Raw genomic sequence first — 22,342 nt, forward strand, 5'->3', positions numbered from 1 at the left:
TTTCATTTTGAATGTTATTTAGGACTCAGAGACTAAGCTGTTTTTAAGCTTTGTTCCATTCTGTTTCAAAAGGCTACCATAGCTTTCTCCAGGGCATCCGGGGGAAGTCTTTATTTCTCTGTAGTGGTTATTATTGATGCGTGAGCACCGGGAGGGGTAGAATAAGCTGCCATGTGGGTCTCTGGGCAGGTGTGGTGGTCACACCCACAGCGGAGCCAGCCCTGGAGGCACTGGGGGCCACATTTCCCGACAGCCTTTGCTTCATGAGAGGCACGAGGGGAAGCATGCAGGCTAAACTCCCTCCCCCCACTTCTTCCCAGGAGTTTTGAAACGAAGGAGGATTTCCCAGGAATGGAGCCCTTCCTCTGTGTCTGGCAGGAGGGCTGTGGCTGTCACATGCTCTGTTCTGCTTCTCTCTCGGGCTCCCGGCTGTGCCTTCATCTTAGAGAGCAGGTCTGAGTGTTAGCCTGGCAGCACACTCTGCCACTGCCTACTGCTCAGTGGGGGCGGGGGAGGGCCCTGACTGACCGCTGACCTTGTGATGAACCACTCTGACCCGCTCGCTCCTGGCCTTGTCTTATCAGCAATGCCGTCTTCCTCCTGTGCTGATTTTTTTTCTTTTTAAATTGTTGATAGTATTACAGATATCTCCCTTCCCCTCCCCCTCTGCCCTCCTCCCAGCCCCTACCATCCTCCCCAGGTCTTCACTACTCTATTGCCTGTGACTATGGGCCAAACATATCCTATATAATAAAAGCCTACTATGCTAAGTGTGTGGTCATCCAGTCAGCCATTCAACCTGAATCAAAGCATAATATACTAATGATATGCTACGGCCACTTAACTGCTCACTATGAGTTGCACTGACCACCAGGGGGCAGATGCTTCGACCGGTAGGTTAGCTTGCTGCTGGGGTCTGGCCAATCGGGACTGAGAGAGTCAGGCCGGACACATCCTGGAGCCCTCCTGCGTCCCTCCCTGGCCCCGATTGTGCACTGGTGGGGTCCCTTGGCCTGGCTTGCACCCTCTCGCCATCCAGGACCCCTCGGGGGATGTCAGAGAGCCGGTTTCAGCCCGATCCCGCAGGCCAGGCTGAGGGACCCCACTGGTGCACGAATTCGAGCACAGGGCCTCTAGTAAGTATATAAGTTCTTTGGTTTATCTCTTCTCGTCCCCCCCAACCCCACATGGAGGTATGTTAGTCTGTCCCATGCCTCCATGCTTCAGGTCTTATTTTGTTGGGCAATTCATTTTGTTCATTAGCTTCCACAAATAAGTGAGATCATGTGATATTTGGTTTATTTCACTTAGCATAATATTTTCCAGGTCCATCCATGCTGTCCCAAAGGGTAAGAGATCCCTCTTTTTTATAGCTGCATAGTATTCCATAATGTAAATGTCCCACAGCTTTTTATCCATTCATCTACTGATGGGCACTCAAGCTGTTTCCAAACTAATTTTCTTATCTGAGTTGAGCTGTGGCTGCTTCCAGCTATTCTCAGACATTTTATTCCTATCTACTTTTGGTCACCCAAGAATTCCTAAAATCTCTGATCAACCATAGTACTCTTTTGTGGTTTGTGGTGGTGGTATGTGTCTGTTTTCAGTGCTGTTTTGGATTTTCAAGTGTTTTTTCCATCAGACCTTTAGCGTGACAGACAACTCTCCAGCCACAAAAGGGCCCAGCCTAGCAGATACTGCGTGGTCTTTGGAGATCGCTGCTGTCCAGGCCCTCGCTGATCTTGACTGAGTAACTTCAGCTGGTCTAAGATGACAGTTCTTCCTCGCAGCTGGATGAATACATCCACAGTCTTTTAGAAATATATCTTTTTTATCACTTAACAGTATTTGGAGTATGAGGTGAGGTTCAACATTTTCATCCTGTCTCCTCCATCCATTAATTATTTGCCAAGACAAAAGTGAGTTGTGTCGTGGCCACCGTGTCTTACTTGACCTTGAGTAGGAGGGATAACAGAGCTTAAACCCCCATTTTTCTCAGGCCACAAGACAGGAACTGGTTTTTGGTATTGCTTCCATATGTCCCTTGGACAGACCCTGAATTCAGCATGAATTGTGAGAACTAGTATTTTCGCTCATCTGATAAACTGTATTGAACATCCACCCTGATAATAATTTCATCCTCCGTTTGTGCTATATTTCCAATGAATCAATGCTTCATGTATATTAACTCATTTGGTCTTTACAACAATCATATTTATTGTTCTCATTTTAGAAATGCAAAAACAAGGCATTAAACCAATTGGGCACCTAGGAAGTTCATGATTTAGATCTCAAATCCAGTTTCTGCTCCCAATCCAGCACCCTGTGCACTTCTTGAGAAGAGCAGTGTAGGGTTATGGGTATTTAAGCAAATAACATTCCTCACAGTATGTTGTAATCACCACAGTGGTCGGGCCATGTGTCTTGGAAGAATAAAGGTTGGAGAACCAGTTTTACCTGGGAGAGATAACATCTGAGCTGGGCTTGAAGCAGAAAAAAATATCCTAGGCAAAGAGAGGAGAAGCATGTGAAAAGTCTTGGAGACATGAAAAAGCATAGCGTTTTGAGAAATGGAGAGACGTAGGGCATGGCTGGAGCAGAGAACAGAGCCATGAGGGAAGGTGTGAAGAGAGGAAAGGAAGATAGCTGAGTCTGCAAAAGTCCACTGAGATCTGCCCTGTGATGATGAGGGAGCGCCCTGGACAGTAAGCTTGTAGAGCTGTGGCTTGTTTGGGAAGAGCTGGCCAGGAAGCTGTCTGAGCTCAGGATAGACATCTGTTTGGAGATAAAGATGTAGGTCTCAGCGTTATATAGGTGAAAGTTGGGGATTTTTCAAAGGGAGAGAAAGCAGAACAAAATGAGAACAGAGCTGAAGGCAGAACATTGGGGCACAGCACAATTTAGGAGGTGAACAAAAGAACAACAGATCAAAAAAGACATGGAGAAGAAATGTTTAGGAAAGCAGGAAGAGAGAGCCAGGAGGGGGCAGCGTGGGGAGAAGAGAGCTTCCATCAGTGCTCAGTGGTGTTCGGCAGTAGGATGTTGAGTAGGTTTCAAAAATGGCTTGCATGTTGCCATGATTGCCTTCTCCTACACTTTGGTGCAGGTCCTCAGACTGCCTCTAATGGTTAAAAGGTGTCTTGAACCAGCTGTCACCTTTTTAGTATGCTGCACTGAGGATCTGACAGAGTTCTTTCTCATATGTTTTAACTCTTGGACAATATGTAATTATTTTTAATGTAATGTGATGTGTAGATTCTAAAGGCAACACTTTTTTTTTTTAATCTGTAAGAGTTGATTAATATGAGAAAAACTTTTAAAAAAGAATCAACTACACCTGAAGAAAAAAGAGTTCATCAATATGGATTTCATATTGATATTATGTAAAAACACTCTTCCTAAACTCATAGAGATCAGCCCCCAAAATTCCAAATTTGAATGTGTTAGGATTTTAGAGCTAAATTCTAACACTTTCTTTTCCCAGCGGAGTTTTCCTCCTCCCTCCATAACAGCCCATCCCATGGAGGTGAGAATGAGACTTGGCGACTGATTTCTCTTTAGCCAGGCCTCTAGGAGGGTCCATGCTATTTGCAGCTGATGTCAAGTAGCAAGAACAGCGGGGCAGCGCCTTGTGCTGAAGAGCATAATCCTATTACGCCTGCCTCGAGACTCTCCCCTTAGCTGCCTCTATCACAGTGGATGGACTGAGGTGACTCCATTGACTTTTAAATCCCCAAGGATCCTCCTTTCAAAATCCCATGTGTAAGTCAAGTAGTAGATTAGCCCCTTGCTAAGAAGGCCTGCCCCCCTCAAATCCCTGTGGCCATAGTTTTTTCTTTGGTGTGTTTGGGTCCCATCTTTTCTGAGGTCCACCATTAAGCACTGGATTGATGCACAGTGGTGGTCCTTGGCAGGAGATGGGCCCGGCTGGCGTCTCCCTGGGTCATGGGTTTAGTACCAGTCTTTGTATAGTCGAGATTAGGAATATACCCTTCGTAGATGCTGTAAGAGAGGCATATCATCTTCTTTTGTTCGTGCTAAACTGTCCTTGAGAAGGTGATGTGCAAGGTGTGCAAAGAGTTTTCTTCCTCTGCTGGCCCCCACTTGATCTGTCATCAACCCCATCTTATGAATGGTTGCAAAAGTGTTTAATCCAATTAACTATTTTAGAGTATTTACAATTCAGTTTTGATTGCTCAGAGTACTTATCTATAATTGACTAAATTTCAGATGTAATTTGCTGGCCCGAATGTTGTACTCTGTCAGTTAAACTTCTTATGCAAAGGTTTGAGTTTTGAATATCATTTTGCTGAGGGTTTTTTTCCACCAACACAAATAAATATGCAGGTACCTTCACATGTACTGCTTCCTTCAGCTCTCGCCTCTCTCTCGGGAAGCATGTCCCAGTTTACAGATGAGACTGAGGCTGATGTCACACGGCTGGTGGGGGGTGCACTGAGGTTAAAACTTTATCTTCAGCCTGGAAATCCAGAGCGCTGTTCAGTACACCATCACTCCCTGAATTTATTTGACCCAGGACCACTTTTTAAAAATACAATGTAATTAAGCATGGAACACCACCAGTAGCTCATTAAGGTTTAAATATTTAATATACAGTAACATTGAGTAATACAATAAGTTACTGAAATTTTAAGACAAAATGTGTAGAATAGACTGACGATTATGTAGTAGGTAACATACATGACTGCAGCAATTAGCTGAGAGCAAATGCTGCCTGTCCATCAACATGGAGCTTGACTTCCTAGTACTCTCAGAATCAATAACCAATTTTTTAAAAAATTTCAATAACACATCAGTCAAGGTTTCTTACATTGCAGAGCAATAGAATATCTCAATTCCTCATCAATCAGATGTTCTCTTTGATCTATAGTTAAACACTATTAGTGATTCCAGAATAATTATAGGCGTGAAAGTGATTAGGAATCTATTCTGTCCTTCCATGTCAAAATGTCCATAACATCCACATAACCTATCTTTAAAGGAAGATTATTGGATACTAGTTTTGAAATAAAGTATAGGGGGAGAAGCTGACTAGTATACTAATTAACACCTCATGGGACAGAGGTCATGCATGAAACAGAGTTTGGGAAGTGGAAGTATATACCTCTCTTCTCTCCCTTTCTTCCTAACCCCAAACACTACTATCTGCCTTCTGCTCATCTCATGCCCTCACCTTCTCAGGGATAGGCAAGAAAATACTGAGTCTCTACATCCCTTATTTAAATCCTATGGTAGAAGTGTATTATACAACTTGAAACATAGTGACAGCAGCATTATTATTCTGTTAGGCTAAGATACCACACAGGATCTCAAGGAATTTGGGTCAATCATCCAGTTGATGAAATCAGTTGTGTCTAGTTGTGTTAAAGACAAGTTTTCCTATTATTGATTAAGATGTGTAATGCAAAGCAATTTTTTGGAGCAGTCATCTACAAAGTGAGAGATAGATTAGCCAACTACAACGTGAGCAGAGATGTTCTACCCTCTGAGATTAGAAGGGAAGGGGACTCTGTGCCCATTCTTCCATTGACAACACATTCATTTCAAAACTTCCTTTAGGGATTATAATGGTATAATCTCACCCTCTGCCAGTATCTTTTTATAGAGATTACTCCTAAGAAATTTGAGCTGTATTACTGACCCTTGAGTCCACTTCTGTATTTCAGGCTTTAGTGATGACTTTTTTTCTCATTATTTCCTTGTTACTTTTTTCTTTGTAGACCTGGCCAGAGGAGTATGGATGACCTAGAGATTATCTATGATGAGCTCCTTCACATTAAAGCCTTATCCCATCTTTCTACCACCGTAAGTTGTCTCTTATTGAGCAAGGTCAGTTAAATGCAGTTAGGACTGGAGGAGTGTATTTGGCATGGAGGGCAGGAATATCTGAATTCTGCCTCATAAATCATCCCTAGTCTTTCCCATGAGATGCTAAGTAAGTTATACCCAAGAAGAATCACTGTAATGGGATCAAGTATTGTCACATCATTAGTAGTCGCCCAGGTGCTGTAAACCCCAAAGCAATTTGATGTGAGTGGGATTGGAACATATGCTTCATCCTTCCAAGTCTGAACTATGGAACCTGCACACCTAGGTAAGAGAGCCAGGCCTTCAAAATGGCTCTGAGACCCTCCCATGAAATACAGAGCCAGAGGGAGGAGGGAGATAAATCAGGTTGACCTGTCCTGGCCCAAGTGGCCAGCTTTTGCTGCCCTATTGAGAAAGGATGCAGAAGGTTCAAGAGATAATTACTTCAGATATGTTAGGGCACAATAGCAATACCCAATAGTGATAAATGGCCCAATGGCTGTGTTTGGCTCTAAAATTCTATGTGACCAGGATATTTAGGAAAGCAGCGGACAGAAACATCTTCCCCTGTGGAAGGATCACAGGAACAGGATTTCTAGGCAACACATCATCTCCTCTATGTTAATAACACCAATAATAAAAAGAAGTTGTTGCAATGTCCACAGATTATATACCGAGGCCCCTTAGCAACGTCTGCATTCCTAATTCGCCTTTCGTTCCCAGCTCCCTAGCTGATACTATGCTATCACATGCTAGCAGTGCCTGTGGTCCCTGCTCCGGGGGGTCTCTGAAGAGAGCAGTGAGGCATTTGTCATGGCCCCAAGCAGAAGGGCTCCAAATGCCTCCCTCTTCAACCTATAGAGCTGCCTTCACATTCCTCCCCCCTCCCCCTGCTCTCCCGAGGGGTCCACAAGCTTGCTCACCTGGTAGAGAAACCAGGAGTGTGGTCCAGCCTCCCCACCACTGTCCTCTCATCCTCACTTCATCTGTGGGGAGAGGGAGGAGGTCTAGTGTCTGGGAGCCTCACCGGGGAGCCCCCGCAAATGTAAGCGCCAGGGGCTCACACCGCAGAGGGAGGTGCGGGGAGACCCCTTTCCCTACCTGTGCTCCAGGTCCCCAGCATGCCCCTGCCCTGACTCCCCCAGTCCTGACGGGATGGAGAGGAGTGTGGATAGTCTCCTCTTCTCCCTCCAACCACAGGTACCCAGGCACTGGGGAAAATTCTCAGGCTACTTGGTACTTAGGGAGATGGAGCCATAATTTGGGACCATAATTTGGAATAAAAAAATTTTTCTTAGCTATCTCGTAATATAAATATGCTTACACATTTGAGCTTAATAATTCAACTTGAAGACATTGACTTTCCCAACACGTTTGCAGGGATGCATTATGTGGGATGCAGAGAAGAGCCTGTAACAGCAATGGAGTCACATGATATTATAGATGCTCTTACCTTCTCGCCCAAGACAAAAGATAGGCAGTGAAATTGGCTAGTGCATATGTGTGAAACCACATAAACCATCTGTATGGCAGTGGTCTTGTATGAATGAGCGTATACAATAGCTCATGTTAGAGCTTTGAGAATCTAGTGGCAAATCTAGTGAACGTGGTTCTAGACAACAGTAGTGCAAGCAGCGCCGGAGATGGCTGTGTGGGAAGAGGGTCAGTTAGCACTGTTCAGAAAGGGAACATGTCTCCCCCCCACCCCACCCCCCAAAAAAAATCTGGCCTTTCCACATCCTTTTTCTTTTCCTTCTAGGTGAAACGGGAGCTCGCAGGTGTTCTCATCTTTGAGTCTCACGCCAAAGGAGGCACCGTGTGTAAGTGAAAGCTGTCATCGGACGTTGCGCCTGGCTAGTCCCCTCAGGAGCCTATGCCACGGGACCCTGACTGCAAATGCAACCCTTTCAGACTCGGCAGGACGTCCTGCAGCACTTTTTTTTCGGGATCTGTGATCATTCCCAGCACATGTTCGGGATCTGTGATCATTCCCAGCACATGTTCGGGATCTGTGATCATTCCCAGCACATGTTCGGGATCTGTGATCATTCCCAGCACATGTTCGGGATCTGTGATCATTCCCAGCACATGTTCGGGATCTGTGATCATTCCCAGCACATGTTCGGGATCTGTGATCATTCCCAGCACATGTTCGGGATCTGTGATCATTCCCAGCACATGTTCGGGATCTGTGATCATTCCCAGCACATGTTCGGGATCTGTGATCATTCCCAGCACATGTTCGGGATCTGTGATCATTCCCAGCACATGTTCGGGATCTGTGATCATTCCCAGCAGGGGGCGGGGGGATGGCGGGGGAGCAGGGATGCTGTTGCTAGTCTGAGTCTCTGCCCAGGCCCTAGCTGCTGGCTGAAGGCAGTGTGTAAAGAGTGTGGGAGGAAGATGCTGCTCCTCAGGCAGGCCCTTTGCACGTGACCTCACTTCAGTTGGTGGTTTTAGAAGAACTAATCCATCTCTTGAAATTGCTAGTGGGAATGATAAACGATCCTGTTTTCCTTTTCTTCTCCCACTTCCACTATCAGCTCCAAGTCTCAAAGAATTTCTTTGACCCAAATATTTATACAATACTAATACTCAGGATCTCTCCAGAACCCAGTTTGTAATTTAGTTTCGTGATTCTATTTGGAAGCAAGAAATTGAAATTTGATACCAACAAATGTGAACAAAAGTATTCAGGCTAGCATCGCACACGAATCTGCAGAGTCCTTCTTGCAAAGCAGGGTTAGTGGTCTACTCAGGTCAGGAAATGCCACCTTCTCTGATCTTCTTGGGGAATCGTGCGCCTCAAGCATGCTAAGCTCTCAGAAGTTCTGCACTAAAGAAAAACGTTCACACCAGTTAGACTCACACTTCCTAACCCGAGTGGAACACAGAACACTTGTTTAATGGATACCTGTTAACGTTTCAAGAGACACTCTCTGGAAAGTCTTGCTCTTTCTTCACACTGACTTGGGTTAGTCAAATAAGCAGGAGGCAGGACTTGTAAAAGCAAAAAGAGTTACAAAAGTTATGTATCAAAATGTTTTTCAGTCATCAAAAGTGGCATCTCCAACATAGACATTTATTTTAGTAAGAATGTCCTTTCTTGAAATGTTAAAGGTTCATGTTAGTATTTTTTTTTATTTTTATGATAACTGGTGATGCATAACTTCTCTTTTATTCTTTTCATTCAAACTTACTGATTGTTTTCATTTTATTGTGAAATATTTAAATATTTCAAACAAATAATAGAGGTTATTACAAGCACCTTTGAAGTCTACATTAAACACTAGCATGCAATATTTTTTCATGTTTTCTAAAGAATGAAATTATAGATACAGTCGAAGGCCCCATGTTTCCTCCCTTATCTTATTCTTCTCTTTCCCTCCCATGGTAACTTCTACCCTAAATGTAGTGGTTATCATCCCAACCCCTTAAAAAATAGATAGATAGATGATAGATAGATAGATAGATAGATAGATATATAGATAGATAGATAGATAGATATCCATAAACAATAAACAGTACCTATTTGCATGTTTTCAATTCACATTACTGGTCCGATTGCTTTTAAAAACTATTTTCTGTAGTGTAGTAAGTTTTGATGAATTGTGGGTAAAAGAGTATTGCCTGATGAACTGGATTGCTGTTAGTTGATGTCTAGTACCAATGGATTTCTCAGGGCCTGGCCAGTAGAGCAGTGTTTCTGTCCCTTTTATGTTCTATAGAAAAGGAAACAATATGCCACCTGAGTAAGTTAGTATTTGCCAGTCATTTTTTCCCCTTCTGGAATATATGTGTAATTCTGGGAACTTAAAAATGATGATTTGATAAGCTGTAATTTATATTGATGTGCTTCTATTCTTGTCATAAGTCTTTTCTTTTTGTATCTAGTGTTTAACCAGGGGGAAGAAGGTACCTCCTGGTACATTATTCTAAAAGGATCAGTGAATGTAGTCATTTACGGCAAGGTGTGTATATATATATCTATGTATGTCTTTTTCTTTTTGAGTCTTTATTATGCTCCACTTACTAGTGTAGCTCTAAGCATTAACAACTTAGTGCTACCATTAAACTTGCAACAACATTGTTACTCGATGAAGAAAAGTCATTATAGCATCTCTAATCATAAATTATCTAAATTATTATACTCAGAGTGGTATTGAACTTTCTGGGGCCCATCCCTTATAGATTATAATGTATACATTTAAGTTATTCCATAGCCCATATTACTCAATGAAAGGAAAATGAAACATTACAACTTAATTGTGTAACTCCTCTTCGGCATCCCTGGGTAAAGCCCATTTGTACATAGTGTGTTAGGCGAACAGGGTCTTGGGGGTGAGGTGGGTGGGTGTTGGTTCTGTTTCAGGGGTCATCTTCCTCTGAATGTTTGCTCTCTAGGGTGTGGTCTGTACCCTGCATGAAGGAGATGATTTTGGCAAGTTGGCGCTAGTGAATGATGCCCCGAGAGCTGCCTCTATCGTTTTGCGAGAAGATAATTGCCATTTCTTAAGAGTAGACAAGGAGGATTTCAACCGGATTCTGAGGGTAAGTCCAAGGCAAAGCATGGCTGAGGGGCATCCCATTTTTCCTTTTGCCAGAGAAGAAAAGACTTGAGTGTCATGTTAATTGAGCAGTACAGCGATTAATGAATGCTCTAGCAACAAAGAGCCTTGGTCACACACCTGGGATGTTCACTGTGCTGCTATGCATTCTGGGGCCCAGAGGGGATATTGCAGGAAAGCTGCACCTGGGGCTTGCCAGGCTAGACCAAACAACCCTGCACACGTCTGGCCCGGTCCATCAGAATAGAAGACGTAGAGGGACTGCCTTGGCAAATGTCCATGAGATACCTTCCTGACTCCTGTCTTTCTCTGTCATAAACCTTTCTAGTCTCCACCTCCAACCTCATCCCTGAGCCTTTCTTTTCTTTTCTTTTTTTAAAAATATATTTTATTTGTCTAGTCTCCATCTCCAACCTCATCCCTGAGCCTTTCTTTTCTTTTTTTTAAAATATATTTTATTGATTTTTTACAGAGAGGAAGGGAAAAAGAGAGGGATAGAGAGGTAGAAACATTGATGAGAGAAACATCGATTCAGCTGCCTCCTGCACACTCCCCACTGGGGATGCGCCCGCAACCAAGGTACATGCCCTTGATGGGAATCGAACCCGGGACCCTCCAGTCCACAGGCTGACGCTCTATCCACTGAGCCAAACCGATCAGGGTGAAATCTGAGCCTTTCTATAACAGCACACGCTCTCTCGATTTAGTCAGTGGTTATGTTTTAGCGGGAATTAATGCTAATCGTGGTTACTCTAACCAAGCGTTTTTATTTCAAGTGCTTTATGTCAAATTGATTCACACTAAAGGAATGTCAGGCTTTGGCAAGTAGGTGAAGAGTAATTGCATTTAAAGTTGGCTCTGCAGATGGGCCTAACCTAAGCTTGTTACGGTATCTATGAGAGTGGGTGATCTTTAGAAGAGACGGGCCCTGGCCTTTCCCCACCATGCAGCCCCTGGTCCCTTGGGAAGAACAATCCAGCTGATGACAGCATCTCAGGGGGCCCATACTGCATCCCTCCCTCGCTTGAGTTCACCCTGAGACACGGTCCCTCTAGGATCACTTATCTCTGTTCCCTTCCCTGCTGGCTCACAAAGCAAACTCTCTTCTCTGCCTCTCCCACCCTTAGCATCTTTGTCCATCCTCCTTGAAAGTCCAAACTGCAGCTTTTATGCTTCTGGTACATTTGACATTATTTAATGATGATTTACAACATCATTCTCCATTCCTTATGCATGGACACCTATCACTACACAGCCTTACATATTTGCCTTTGGTGGCCCAATTTCTGACACCAAAGTTTGTCTTAGGAATGCATTCTCTTAATGCAAAGAAAGTGTCACTAAAAACTATACCATTGAATAATATAGAAAAAAATACCACATGGAATTTGACGTGGTTCTTATCTAATCTCTTTTAAAATAGGGACCAAATGATGAGATAGAGCACATTACATTTTTTAAATTAAGTATTTAAACTGACATTGAAATTTAGAGGTAAACTTGAACTAACTCTTTGAGGTTTGCACATACGGAGTTTACATTTAGCCAAAAAAATTTTTGAAGGAATCACATAAGGACCATTATCACTGATGTGATTTATAAAATTCTTCAAAATAACTGAAAAAATGTTTTTAACACATTTCAAACTGATTTTGTAAAAAAAAAAATTATAATGAAATAAGTAAAGTCTTTTGTTCAGAGCAAAAAAGTAGCATTCCCAAGAAAACTAAATGTCCTCATAAGAAAAGCAGAATGAAAGAACTTGGTTGAAGCTAAGTGCTATTGGCCACATATTTTTATAAAGAGTAAATGCTTTGTTCCCTTATCTTCCCGCTGTACCACCCTCTCCCAGAAGTTTCTCAGAGCACAGCCACACTCCTCTCTACTCTGCTGATTTTCTGAATTGGGGGGAAAAACAGAGCTTTAAAACCACATGCCCAAACCTCATCTGGTCCTCTCCCTGGCCATTCCAGCCCTTGACTTTGAAAATGACTTAATTTGTAGACACAACAATTAGCATCACAAGCACCAAATGAGTTTCTGAAGCATTTGAAATTTTTTTTCATTGTCTGAGAAAATGGCAGCATCTGTATGTGGTGTAATTTGTATTTGCAGGACGTTGAGGCGAATACAGTCAGACTGAAAGAACACGACCAAGATGTCTTGGTGCTGGAGAAGGTCCCAGCAGGGAGCAGGGCTTCTAATCAAGGAAACTCACAGCCTCAGCAAAAGTAGGTTTGCGTCCAATGCTGCAATCGCCAGACTATGATTAACCTTTTCACATGGTATCATCATTTCCACAATAGCATGTTCTCCTTTTCTGTGGGAGATGGCAGTGTGTGTGACTTTTCTCTCTATTGACTAATCACACAGTTTGTGCAGTATAATGTATCCATTTCTGGCACTGTGTTTAGCTTGGTGCTGCCTAGCATAACGGGGGAGAATATTCCCCTACTCTAAAGATGCTCTCTGGATACAGTGTTCAACTGTGGGAGCTTTGGAACAGAAGGCATTGGAGAGAACAATGGAAGTAGGAATGCCAGGCAGCTCAAGGGCATGGAGACCCCAGGTGATGAGACCCGTTGGTATTTGAATTTCATAGGGAGGATTTGTCAAGAAGTGTTTTCATCTTGTTATCAGAATGAATATCTTTGACAGAAACCCAGATTTAAATATAAGGTAGACTTGGATTGCAGCCTAGAAGCATGCCTTTGCCCTCCTCTGTCCAAAGGGTACTTGCTTCTCAGGAGCTGTGTAAACTTGGGTCTGTACAGTATGTGTATGTTCCATCCTTTGCAGCAACTTCCTACTTGAGACTCTTTCATCAAATGCACCAACAATTGGATGGTAATACAGGAGAATTAGGAAATGCAGCTCCAAGAAATTGTAGAAAATCACAGATTCTCGTTTTGAAAATGAAGATTAATTTCCAATCTTAGGATAATAAAAAGAGCAATTCTGTAGCTAAAGAAATGTCACCAAATAATATGTTGAAAAAGGAATGCATCCCAGTAATCTTTCCTTCTTTGCCATGTAAACGGGGTGTTCCCTTTAATCAGGACACTCCCCATAACTGATGGACTTTTATTGTTTAGACTAAATGCCTAAGGCTCAGATATTTTCATCTGGATGAATGGACATATTTACAAGGAAGGTGGGAAGAAATATAATATTATTGAATAGCCATAGTATATTTTGCATATCCTATATAATAAAAGGCTAATATGCAAATTGACCAAACAGCAGAACGACTGGTCACTATGATGCGCACTGACCACCAGGGGGCAGACACTCAACACAGGAGCTGCCCCCTGATGGTCAGTGCACTCCCACAGGGGGAGCGCCGCTCAGCCAGAAGCCCTGAGCCAGGCTCACGGCTGGCAAGCGCAGCCGTGTGGCAGGAGCCTCTCCCACCTCCACGGCAGTGCTAAGGATGTCTGACTGACGCTAAGGATGTCTGACTGATGGCTTAGGCCTAAGTCCCCCAAGGGCTCCTGGACTGCGAGAGGGCGCAAGCCGGGCTAAACCATGCCCCCCCCCCCAGTGCTTGAATTTCGTGCACTGGGCCTCTAGGATTATATAATCCCTTATTACAACTCCTTTCAACAGATAGAAAAATTTAGGCACAGAGAAGCAAGTTACTTGCCCAAGATTACAAAGCTTATAAGGATAGAGCTGGGATTCAAGTCCAGCTTGATCAATGCCCATGCCTTTTCTCCTGCAGCCTTGCAGGTTATTATAGCAAAACATGGTGTATAAATACTGTATCCTCAACACTATGTAGTAAACCTTGCAAACCAATATATTTCAAAAGGAGTGATATAAAATGGACTATATAAGACATATCCTGCCCTAGCTGGTTTGGCTCAGTGGATAGAGCGTCGGCCTGCGGACTCAAGGGTCCCAGGTTCGATTCCGGTCAAGGGCATGTACCTTGGCTGCGGGCACATCCCCAGTAGGGAGTGTGCAGGAGGCAGCTGATCGATGTTTCTCTCTCATCGATGTTTCTAACTCTCTATCCTTCTCCCTTCCTCTCTGTAAAAAATCATTAAAATATATTTTAAAAAAGAGTAATTCACTATCAAAATTCTTAAAAAAAAAAGACATATCCTTTCACTTACAAATCTATAAATGACCATCCAGAATTCTTCATTATTTTTTTTCACTGACATCCATTCTTGAAAATGTTCATGCCCAAGTTTTTTTAATAGTTGTCCTTCCAGCCCATAGAGGATGAAAATTAAGACATATTTTATGTGAAGGTTGGGACTATCTCCGATGATTTTCCTTAATGCTCTTACATGGACCTAGGACATTTACGGTGATAATCTGCATTCTTTAATAATGCTTCAGGTGTCTCAGGAAAATTTTGCAGCCTGAAAAGGGAAGCCTTGAACATTCTCCGTAACCTTGAAACATTTGGCCAAGAGGGCCCCTGGAGCTCCCCATCTTTCGCCTCTTCATTTTGATCTTCATGGCAGAATGATCAAAAGCGTTTGCTTGTTGCAGCATCTTCCATTCAGAGCGCAATCCAAATATAGATTTTTTTTAATGAAATCAAACTAAAGGGAACAGAAAAGGAGAGGCCATGTGTGTTAAACTTATTTTAGGGCCCGGATCTGATTTCTGTTATATCTCCTTATATGTGTCCTCTAGACCAATCCAAATTTCTTATATAATTAAAAAACCTGGCATGTTCTCAGCATTAAGAAATATCAATGAGTACAAAATAATGCGACAGCAAAGTCAGTTTCCTGAAGAATACAAAGCTACTCTCTCAGGGGGTTATTTTCCATGTTGAGCTTCCCCAAGCCAGACCCAAGTTGAAAAGGGGAGGCTGTGTGAGTGAATTTTGGCCTGATCTTCTGGATAACTTCAGTAACATGGCAGCAATCTTGTCTATGGATGGACTTAAAATTTAGGAACCATTAGGACTTCTATCTCCTCAGAAATTGTCTTTTTTGAACTTAAAAAAGGTCACTTTTGGTGCGATAATAATGTTATTTTTCTGATTCCCTTTTCCCCTGAGAAATCCAGAAAAGTTTCAGAATTGCCTAACTCTACCCAAGCCACTCATTGTGAGTGTGATAGTCAAATGTCAGTTGCAAGACAGTATTTCTCATGATGGATCAACTTTATGGAGCCCTCAAAATTTACCATTCTGGTTATCTTCTGCTCTGTGGTCATGTGGTTTTAGTAAGAAAGAAAGAATTTCAAATGACTGTGTTAGTTACTGTGTTGCTCATCCTTAGACTATCAAACACCAACCTGTTTGCAGAAAGATAATCTCTTTCAGGCTTCCCCCCCCCCAAACCTTTTCTGTTGTTGTTGTTGTTGTTGTTCTAGGTACAGATGGAACTGTCTGATTTCCTAACTTCATTTCCAGACTTGATGTTAGGGGAAGATTTTCTGTCACAGGCTTAAACCCTCACAACTTGGATAGTGTAACCAGTTGGGGTTCTCTTTAACTTGGGCTAAATTAGCTCCTTTGTGCAATAAACTGAACAGAGTCGTGCTGTCTGGTCTTCAAGTCCCTCATTTAAACAGAGGTCAGCAGTAGACGCCTGGGAATGCCCAGCCTGAAACAAAGCAATAACGTGATGTTTCAGTCAAACCCAGAGCTGCGAGACCACACAGATGGCTATGCCTGGCCAGAAACTCCCTGACCCTCAGCCTTCAGAGCTCTCTGCCTTAAAAGAACGTCCACACCAGACAGCCCTCCCTGTCGCCCACAAGAGGGAGAGGTGGGTAACACGGCCACAGCAGGGGGAGCCACTAGAGGGAGCCTTTGGTAGCAAAAGAAAGATCCCCTGGTGTCAGATGGACCCTGTGGCCAAGTTTAGAGAGACCACTTCTATTCAGTGAACTGATAGGATTCTTGGCCTGCCACGCTGGTCTTTCCTCTTTCTGACCAGACATAGTACCCTAGGTAAGGGATGTCCACACTGGGAACACAGAATGTGAAGCCAACCTTCCATCAGAGTTAAACGTTTACTAGCGGCAGCTGCCCAGCACCGTGGTAAATAACAAGTAACTGGTTTTTAATGTAACATATTTACACCCCACATAAAGCTCATTTTTCAGAAAAAAAAGCAAACAAGTTCCCTTCAGAAGGGGTTTTTCATTGCACAGCCGACTTCCTGTTCAGAATGGGCTCCAATTACCTAGACGCAGCTTCTGCCTGGTGCCCAGGACGCCCTTGCAGCGACCTGAGACTCACGCTGTGCGCTGCCCGGGGCTCACACCAGGGACCTCGTGTTTACGCACCGTGTGACCGCGGGCCTGGTGCCTCCCCTTGCAGAGCAGTTTCTCCACCTGCAGAATAAAGCTAACATTTAACTAGCAGGAGTAAAGGTGAGGACACTGCTCAGGGCCCACTTCGTTGTCCGGGCACAGTCAACATTTGACAGATGTGGAGCGCCCCCTCCCACCCCACGTTCTTACCATGTGGCCAGATGCTGCTCCCTTTCCAGCGCATCTGCTGAGCACCATCCCAGAATCATGCATTTTAGGAGTCACTGAACGCACACAGCAATTTTTTCCCTTTGAAGCGTTGATAGTATTTATAGATATGCCCTCTCTTTTTCTCAAATATTCAGTGCCTACAAGAGGAAAAACCATTGTCTTCTACCTTATTTACTTTGAGAAAGGGGTCATGCTTTTGAGATTAAAGTATTTTTTTTCCTATTTCCCCTCTTCTTCTCTAGTCTCCAAATCCAGGCTTCCTCAAAGATTTAACTCTTCAATTCTTTTTGCCTCCGTGTACACGCACACATGTGTAGACCTGTACACACATACACACACAGAGAATATGTGTTTTTAAAATGTTTCGTTAATCTGCACCTGAGGATATTTTTCCCATTGATTTTCAGAGATAGTAGAAAGGAGTGGGGGGAGAGACAGAGAGAAAGAAAGAGAAAGCGAGATTGATGTGAAAGAGGCACCCATTGGTTGCCTCAGCACGTGCCCCAACCAGGGCCAGGGATCAAACCTGCAACCCAGGTACATGCCCTTGACCAGGAATCGATCCCGAGATCCATCAGTGCACAGGCCAACACTCTAACCACTGAGCATACTGGCCAGGGCTGACACAGAATAGTTTTAGCTAATGGTTGCCTTCCAGGTAGACTGCACTTACTACCTCATTCAATACCAGAGTTGCTTCATGCACTCTCCCTCTCTGTTTTCACATGCAGATGGTCATATGTTGACCTGCCTCTTCTTCACTCCCTCAGGCATAAGGTTAAAACCCTGAGATTTAATATGTTAGGGAAATTCTTGGGATTTCAATGCACTACCTCCAAGGTCTCAAACAAGAAAGGATGTTGGTGAGAAGGCGAAGGGATTTAGGTTCTCCTAGAGCCAAATTCTACCACTGCGCTATGAACATAAGAGACTGTTATTTTCATTGTTGTTTTTTCTTCCCTGTCATTTTGCTGTGGATGAAATGCCAAGCAGAAAAGCAAAGCCTGAATTTTGGAATAGGAGCCCCATATCATCTTAATGTATTTTGCCTCTAAGTTTTCATTCACTGTCTTGTTACCATCTTGAATATGACTTTGAAATAACCCACATTCAGTTTTAAAAATAAATCCTTTCATGCTGATTGAAGATCTGCATAAATGGATCTTCTGAAATAATAACACCTCCCCAAAAATATATTGGACATTGAAATAAATTGTGTGAATTTCCTGTTGCTGATTTATTGCCTATTCAAATGCTATTGGGGTTTGCTTGTTTGCTCATTGGTGTTTGGGTTTGGGGGTGTGTGTTTTTCTCCTGCTTTATTCTTAGCTGTATTTCCAAAGCACATGCCAATGTACAGTTGGAAAAGACAGAGCATTCCAGAAATAGGCAGGGGAATCCACTGTGGGACTGAAATTTCGCTACAAGTAACCCATATATGGGTAACCTAGTTTACTGTCGCTTCCCCTCTCTGCTCCCCGTGCCTGCCCTGAATTGCCCTGGGATTCACATGCTTCTTCTCATTCCTCTCGGAGCAAGGCTGGAGTTGCTCAGTTCCCAGCCTGCCAGAGCCGCTCTCCAAGAAATTTACTTTAGTTCCATGTAGGGAAAAAGAGTCACGTTTTAGTAACGACTTCCACTTGTGGTTTTCTCATTGTCCTCCTGTGTGACTCTGGCAAAGTACATGGTCTCTCTTGCAGTGGTTCTCAACCTTCCTAATGCTGCGACCCTTTAATACAGTTCCTCATGTTGTGGTGACCCCCAACCATAAAATTATTTTTGTTGCTACTTCATAACTGTAATTTTGCTACTGTTATGAATCGTAATGTAAATATCTGATATGCAGGATGTATTTTCAGGGGTTGCGACCCACAGGTTGAGAACTGCTGCGAGAATATGGGCCATAAGTTAAGTTGAAATGGTTTCCTGAGATCTAAAAAAAAAAAAATCTTAGATATGTGAAAAGTTATTTATTAATGATTTTCCCACTTTTGAAAAGCTGATGATGTTTTTATTTTTTATCCAGGTATACTGTGATGTCAGGAACACCTGAAAAAATTTTAGAGCATTTTCTAGAAACAATACGCCTTGAGCCAGCTTTAAATGAAGCAACAGGTAAATACCTAGAATAGTTTGTGTGTTCACTAAACCCATGCAGAACACTGTAAAAATAAATAAATCCTGAGTTCATTCTCAGCGTGTGTAGACAAAACAGTTTTAGAAGGGGTTGTTGGATTAACATCCTAAGAGCATCCCTGTGTGGCCCACGCAGGGAGTCATCCTTCTGACCCTCCTCTGCCTGCTCCATTCCTGGCTGTCCTTCGGGAATGGCTCAATCTCATTCATACACATGAGGATTAGGCTTTTATAGGCATCTCTTAAGGTTATCACTTATTTTTAAGCCTCACCTGAGAATATGTTTATTGATTTGAAAGAGAGAGAGAGGAACATTGATGTGAGAAACATCGACTGGTTGCCTCCTATGCATGCCCTGACCAGATCAAACCCATGACTGGGATCAAATCCACAACCTACATATGTGCCCTGACCAAGAATTGAACCTGCCATCTTTGGTGTTCAGGACGATGCTCCAACCAACTGAGCCACCTGGTCAGGTCTCATAGGTTAGCATTTAAATTCACCTTTACAGACATCTATTAGGTTATCATTTAAATTCTACCTATTCCCATAAAGGATTTGCTGCTGCCTACACCAGAGGTACAACCTCACTCCAATGGAGTAAAATAGTTCTGTCTCTGGTTGTAGAGTCGCGGGCTGCCCCAGAGAGTAACTACCATCACCTATATTCGTTGGCTAGGGTTGATGTAACAAAGTACCTCAAACTGGATGGCTTAAACAACAGAGGAGTATCATCTTACAGTTCTGGAGGCTAGAAGTCTGAGATCAAGGTGGCGGTAGGGTTGGTTCCTTCCGAGGGCTGTGAGGGGAAACCTGCTCCATGCCCCTCTCCTGACCTCTGGCTTTTAGCCAGCAATCGTCAGTGTTCCGTGGCTCATAGATGCACCACCCCAAACTCTGTCCTCATTGTCACATGTTCTCCCTAACTCTTCACATAACCTTTCTTCTGTGCAGCTATCTCTGTTTCCAAAGTTTCTCTTCTTATAAGGACAGCACTCATCGGATTAGGGCCCACACAAGACCATATCTCAATTTGACAACACCTACAAAGACCCTATTTCCAATAAGGTCACATTCTGAAGTATTGGGGATTGGGACTTCAACATGTCTTTTTGGGAGGATAAAATTCAACACATAACACTACCTTACAGTAGTATTCACTAAGACTCAGAGATTGGAGGGTGAATGAGATGAATCTTGCGGGTGAACTGAGTGTCCAGTTATACTATCATTCTCCACTTTGGGAACCATCTTGTGTTAACTTTAGAATAGTCTACATTCAACTTAAAAAAAATTATATGCTACTGGCCTCTCAGCATAAAAGGTTAATATTGTAAGCAAACTGAACTACATCAAAGAAGATTTCTCACTAAAAGAAGTTCAAAGAATTATCTAACAACCCAGTGGTAGTTCAAGGTCCATTTCCACCATCTGTGAGTGAAATTACTATTTTTATATACCTCCTAAAATTATTTTAGCTCTGATTACTTCTTATTTTAGCTCTTCATTCCAGCTTCTCATTTTATAAAGAGATTATCTGAGATCTTTCTTTATATAGCGAGTTAATTGGGGAGTCGTTGTTATAAAGCCAGGATCTCTGGCTCCAGGGAAGCTATTTTTGCCTCCATATTTGTTGAGTATCTCCCTGGGAAAGCACTAAGCTCGATGCTCTGGACGAGGCACGCACTGGAGTTTATAACCAACTGGAGGACACAAAGGAATGTGCAAACAGCTGGACCATCAGGCAGGATGTGGTCAGTGCTTCAGGAGCACTGACTAATTGAAGGGGTCGGGCAAAGTATCATGAAGAATATAGCCTTTGAAATGGCCCTGAAAACAGGCTGGTGTCTAGTCACTGGAGCCCAGGGGCAAAGCGTTCCACGCAGAAGTGCAACATCAGTACTGACATAGAAGCGGTCAGGTCAAGCAGCTTGGTTTTGTTGGGTGATCGTATACAGAAGTGGGAGAAGGAAGGTGAGGCCTAAGCATTTGACTACAGATCCTGGAGGATCTTAAGTGCAAAGCTAAGCATTGGGGACAATGTGACGGGCCCCGTGATGAGAAACTAAAGGATGCAGTGAAGTGGGTAGTTGCCATGCAACGTGGCCGCTCCCCAGCCTTGGAGTGCTCTACTGAAATCCCCGCATTAGCAAGGTGTGAACTACTGTATAGCACAGGCCTTCTGGGAGCCTCATAAGCAAGGATCATCTCCCCTCTCCTCAGAGAATATCTAAAACATGTAAAGGAGACCCTAGATGTCAAACTTGGACAAGCCAAAGTCCCTTTGTACTTAAAAAAGTTCTATACAACTTCTGTCTGCATCCTCTCTGGTTCAGTATACTGGGACTGAAATGACTGGTAACACCGAGTAATGACAGGATGACAGCTTGGGGTTACACTTATCCCTTATATTTTAATGAGAATAGTGGTATTATGGGACGTGGTAGAGGCATTTGCTGACACCACGGTGGTAATCATATTGCAATATATAAATGTATTAAATCAATACATTGTACACCTTAAACTTATGTAATGTTGTATGTCAGTTATATCTCAATTTTTAGATGAGTATAATAGTTAAACCTGTAATCACTGATTCCAACTTTGCCAATATAAGTTCATTTAAATAGACAGTAATGTTTATCTAATTTTATATAGTTAAAATTTTCACATTTCTCACCACTTTCTATTTGAAAAGCTATGTGAGTTTCACAAATCTCAGCCAGTGTAGTTCATGTTTCAATTGAAAGTCCCCATGGCATCTTGGATTCCAAGTTTCATCAGGTGGATTCCACAGGCTCTCGGGCCTGTCTTCATGTGCTTTTCCACCAACGCTGACTAGAGAGTGTTGTCTTTGCAATGAAGAACCAGCATGAATTCAGAATGAAGCAAATGAAGCTTATCTTTGGGACTTGCCTTATTGCCTACCTACAAAACAGCTTCAACTACAGGACAGTCACCATTTTAATCTACTAGAGAGCTTTGTTTTGCTTCTGTTGCTACTCACAGCCTGTATCTTTTCTTTTATTTTCCTTTCCATATTTTGTTATCCTCACCAATTCTTTGCTCTTACCACCTTCTTTTTCTGTAATTCCATCATCCTCTCATCCTTCATTGCTCCCTCTGGAAATAGAAGGTGAAAAAGAGATAAAGAAAAGGTGATATTGACAAAAGACATATGGTGTAAAGGTGACAAATGACCATGTTTCTTTGCATACATGGTACTATCCATGGGTTATTTTTATATGCAGTGCTTCTGTGTATAGTAAAACCATAATTCTCCAAGCCAGCATATGAGAACCAAAGAATAGATACACTTGCTTTCCTAAAGATTTCTCTAA

The 22,342-nt window shown here is 42.9% G+C and overlaps 1 protein-coding gene across 2 annotated transcripts in view; it reads left to right on the plus strand.

Moving 5' to 3' along the window:
- RAPGEF4 (Rap guanine nucleotide exchange factor (GEF) 4) overlaps positions 1–22,342 on the plus strand; it is a 227,305-nt gene that overhangs the window by 153,153 nt on the left and 51,810 nt on the right. For both annotated transcript variants that reach the window (XM_005857587.2, XM_005857588.2), the window contains 6 exons: positions 5,742–5,826; positions 7,589–7,649; positions 9,724–9,800; positions 10,234–10,380; positions 12,513–12,628; positions 18,889–18,977. In XM_005857587.2, the coding sequence (XP_005857649.1) occupies positions 5,742–5,826; positions 7,589–7,649; positions 9,724–9,800; positions 10,234–10,380; positions 12,513–12,628; positions 18,889–18,977 (575 nt within the window). The remainder of the gene's footprint in view (positions 1–5,741; positions 5,827–7,588; positions 7,650–9,723; positions 9,801–10,233; positions 10,381–12,512; positions 12,629–18,888; positions 18,978–22,342) is intronic.

The sequence above is a fragment of the Myotis brandtii genome, unplaced genomic scaffold (genome assembly GCF_000412655.1).
Source record: "Myotis brandtii unplaced genomic scaffold, ASM41265v1 scaffold112, whole genome shotgun sequence".
Taxonomy (NCBI): domain Eukaryota; kingdom Metazoa; phylum Chordata; class Mammalia; order Chiroptera; family Vespertilionidae; genus Myotis; species Myotis brandtii.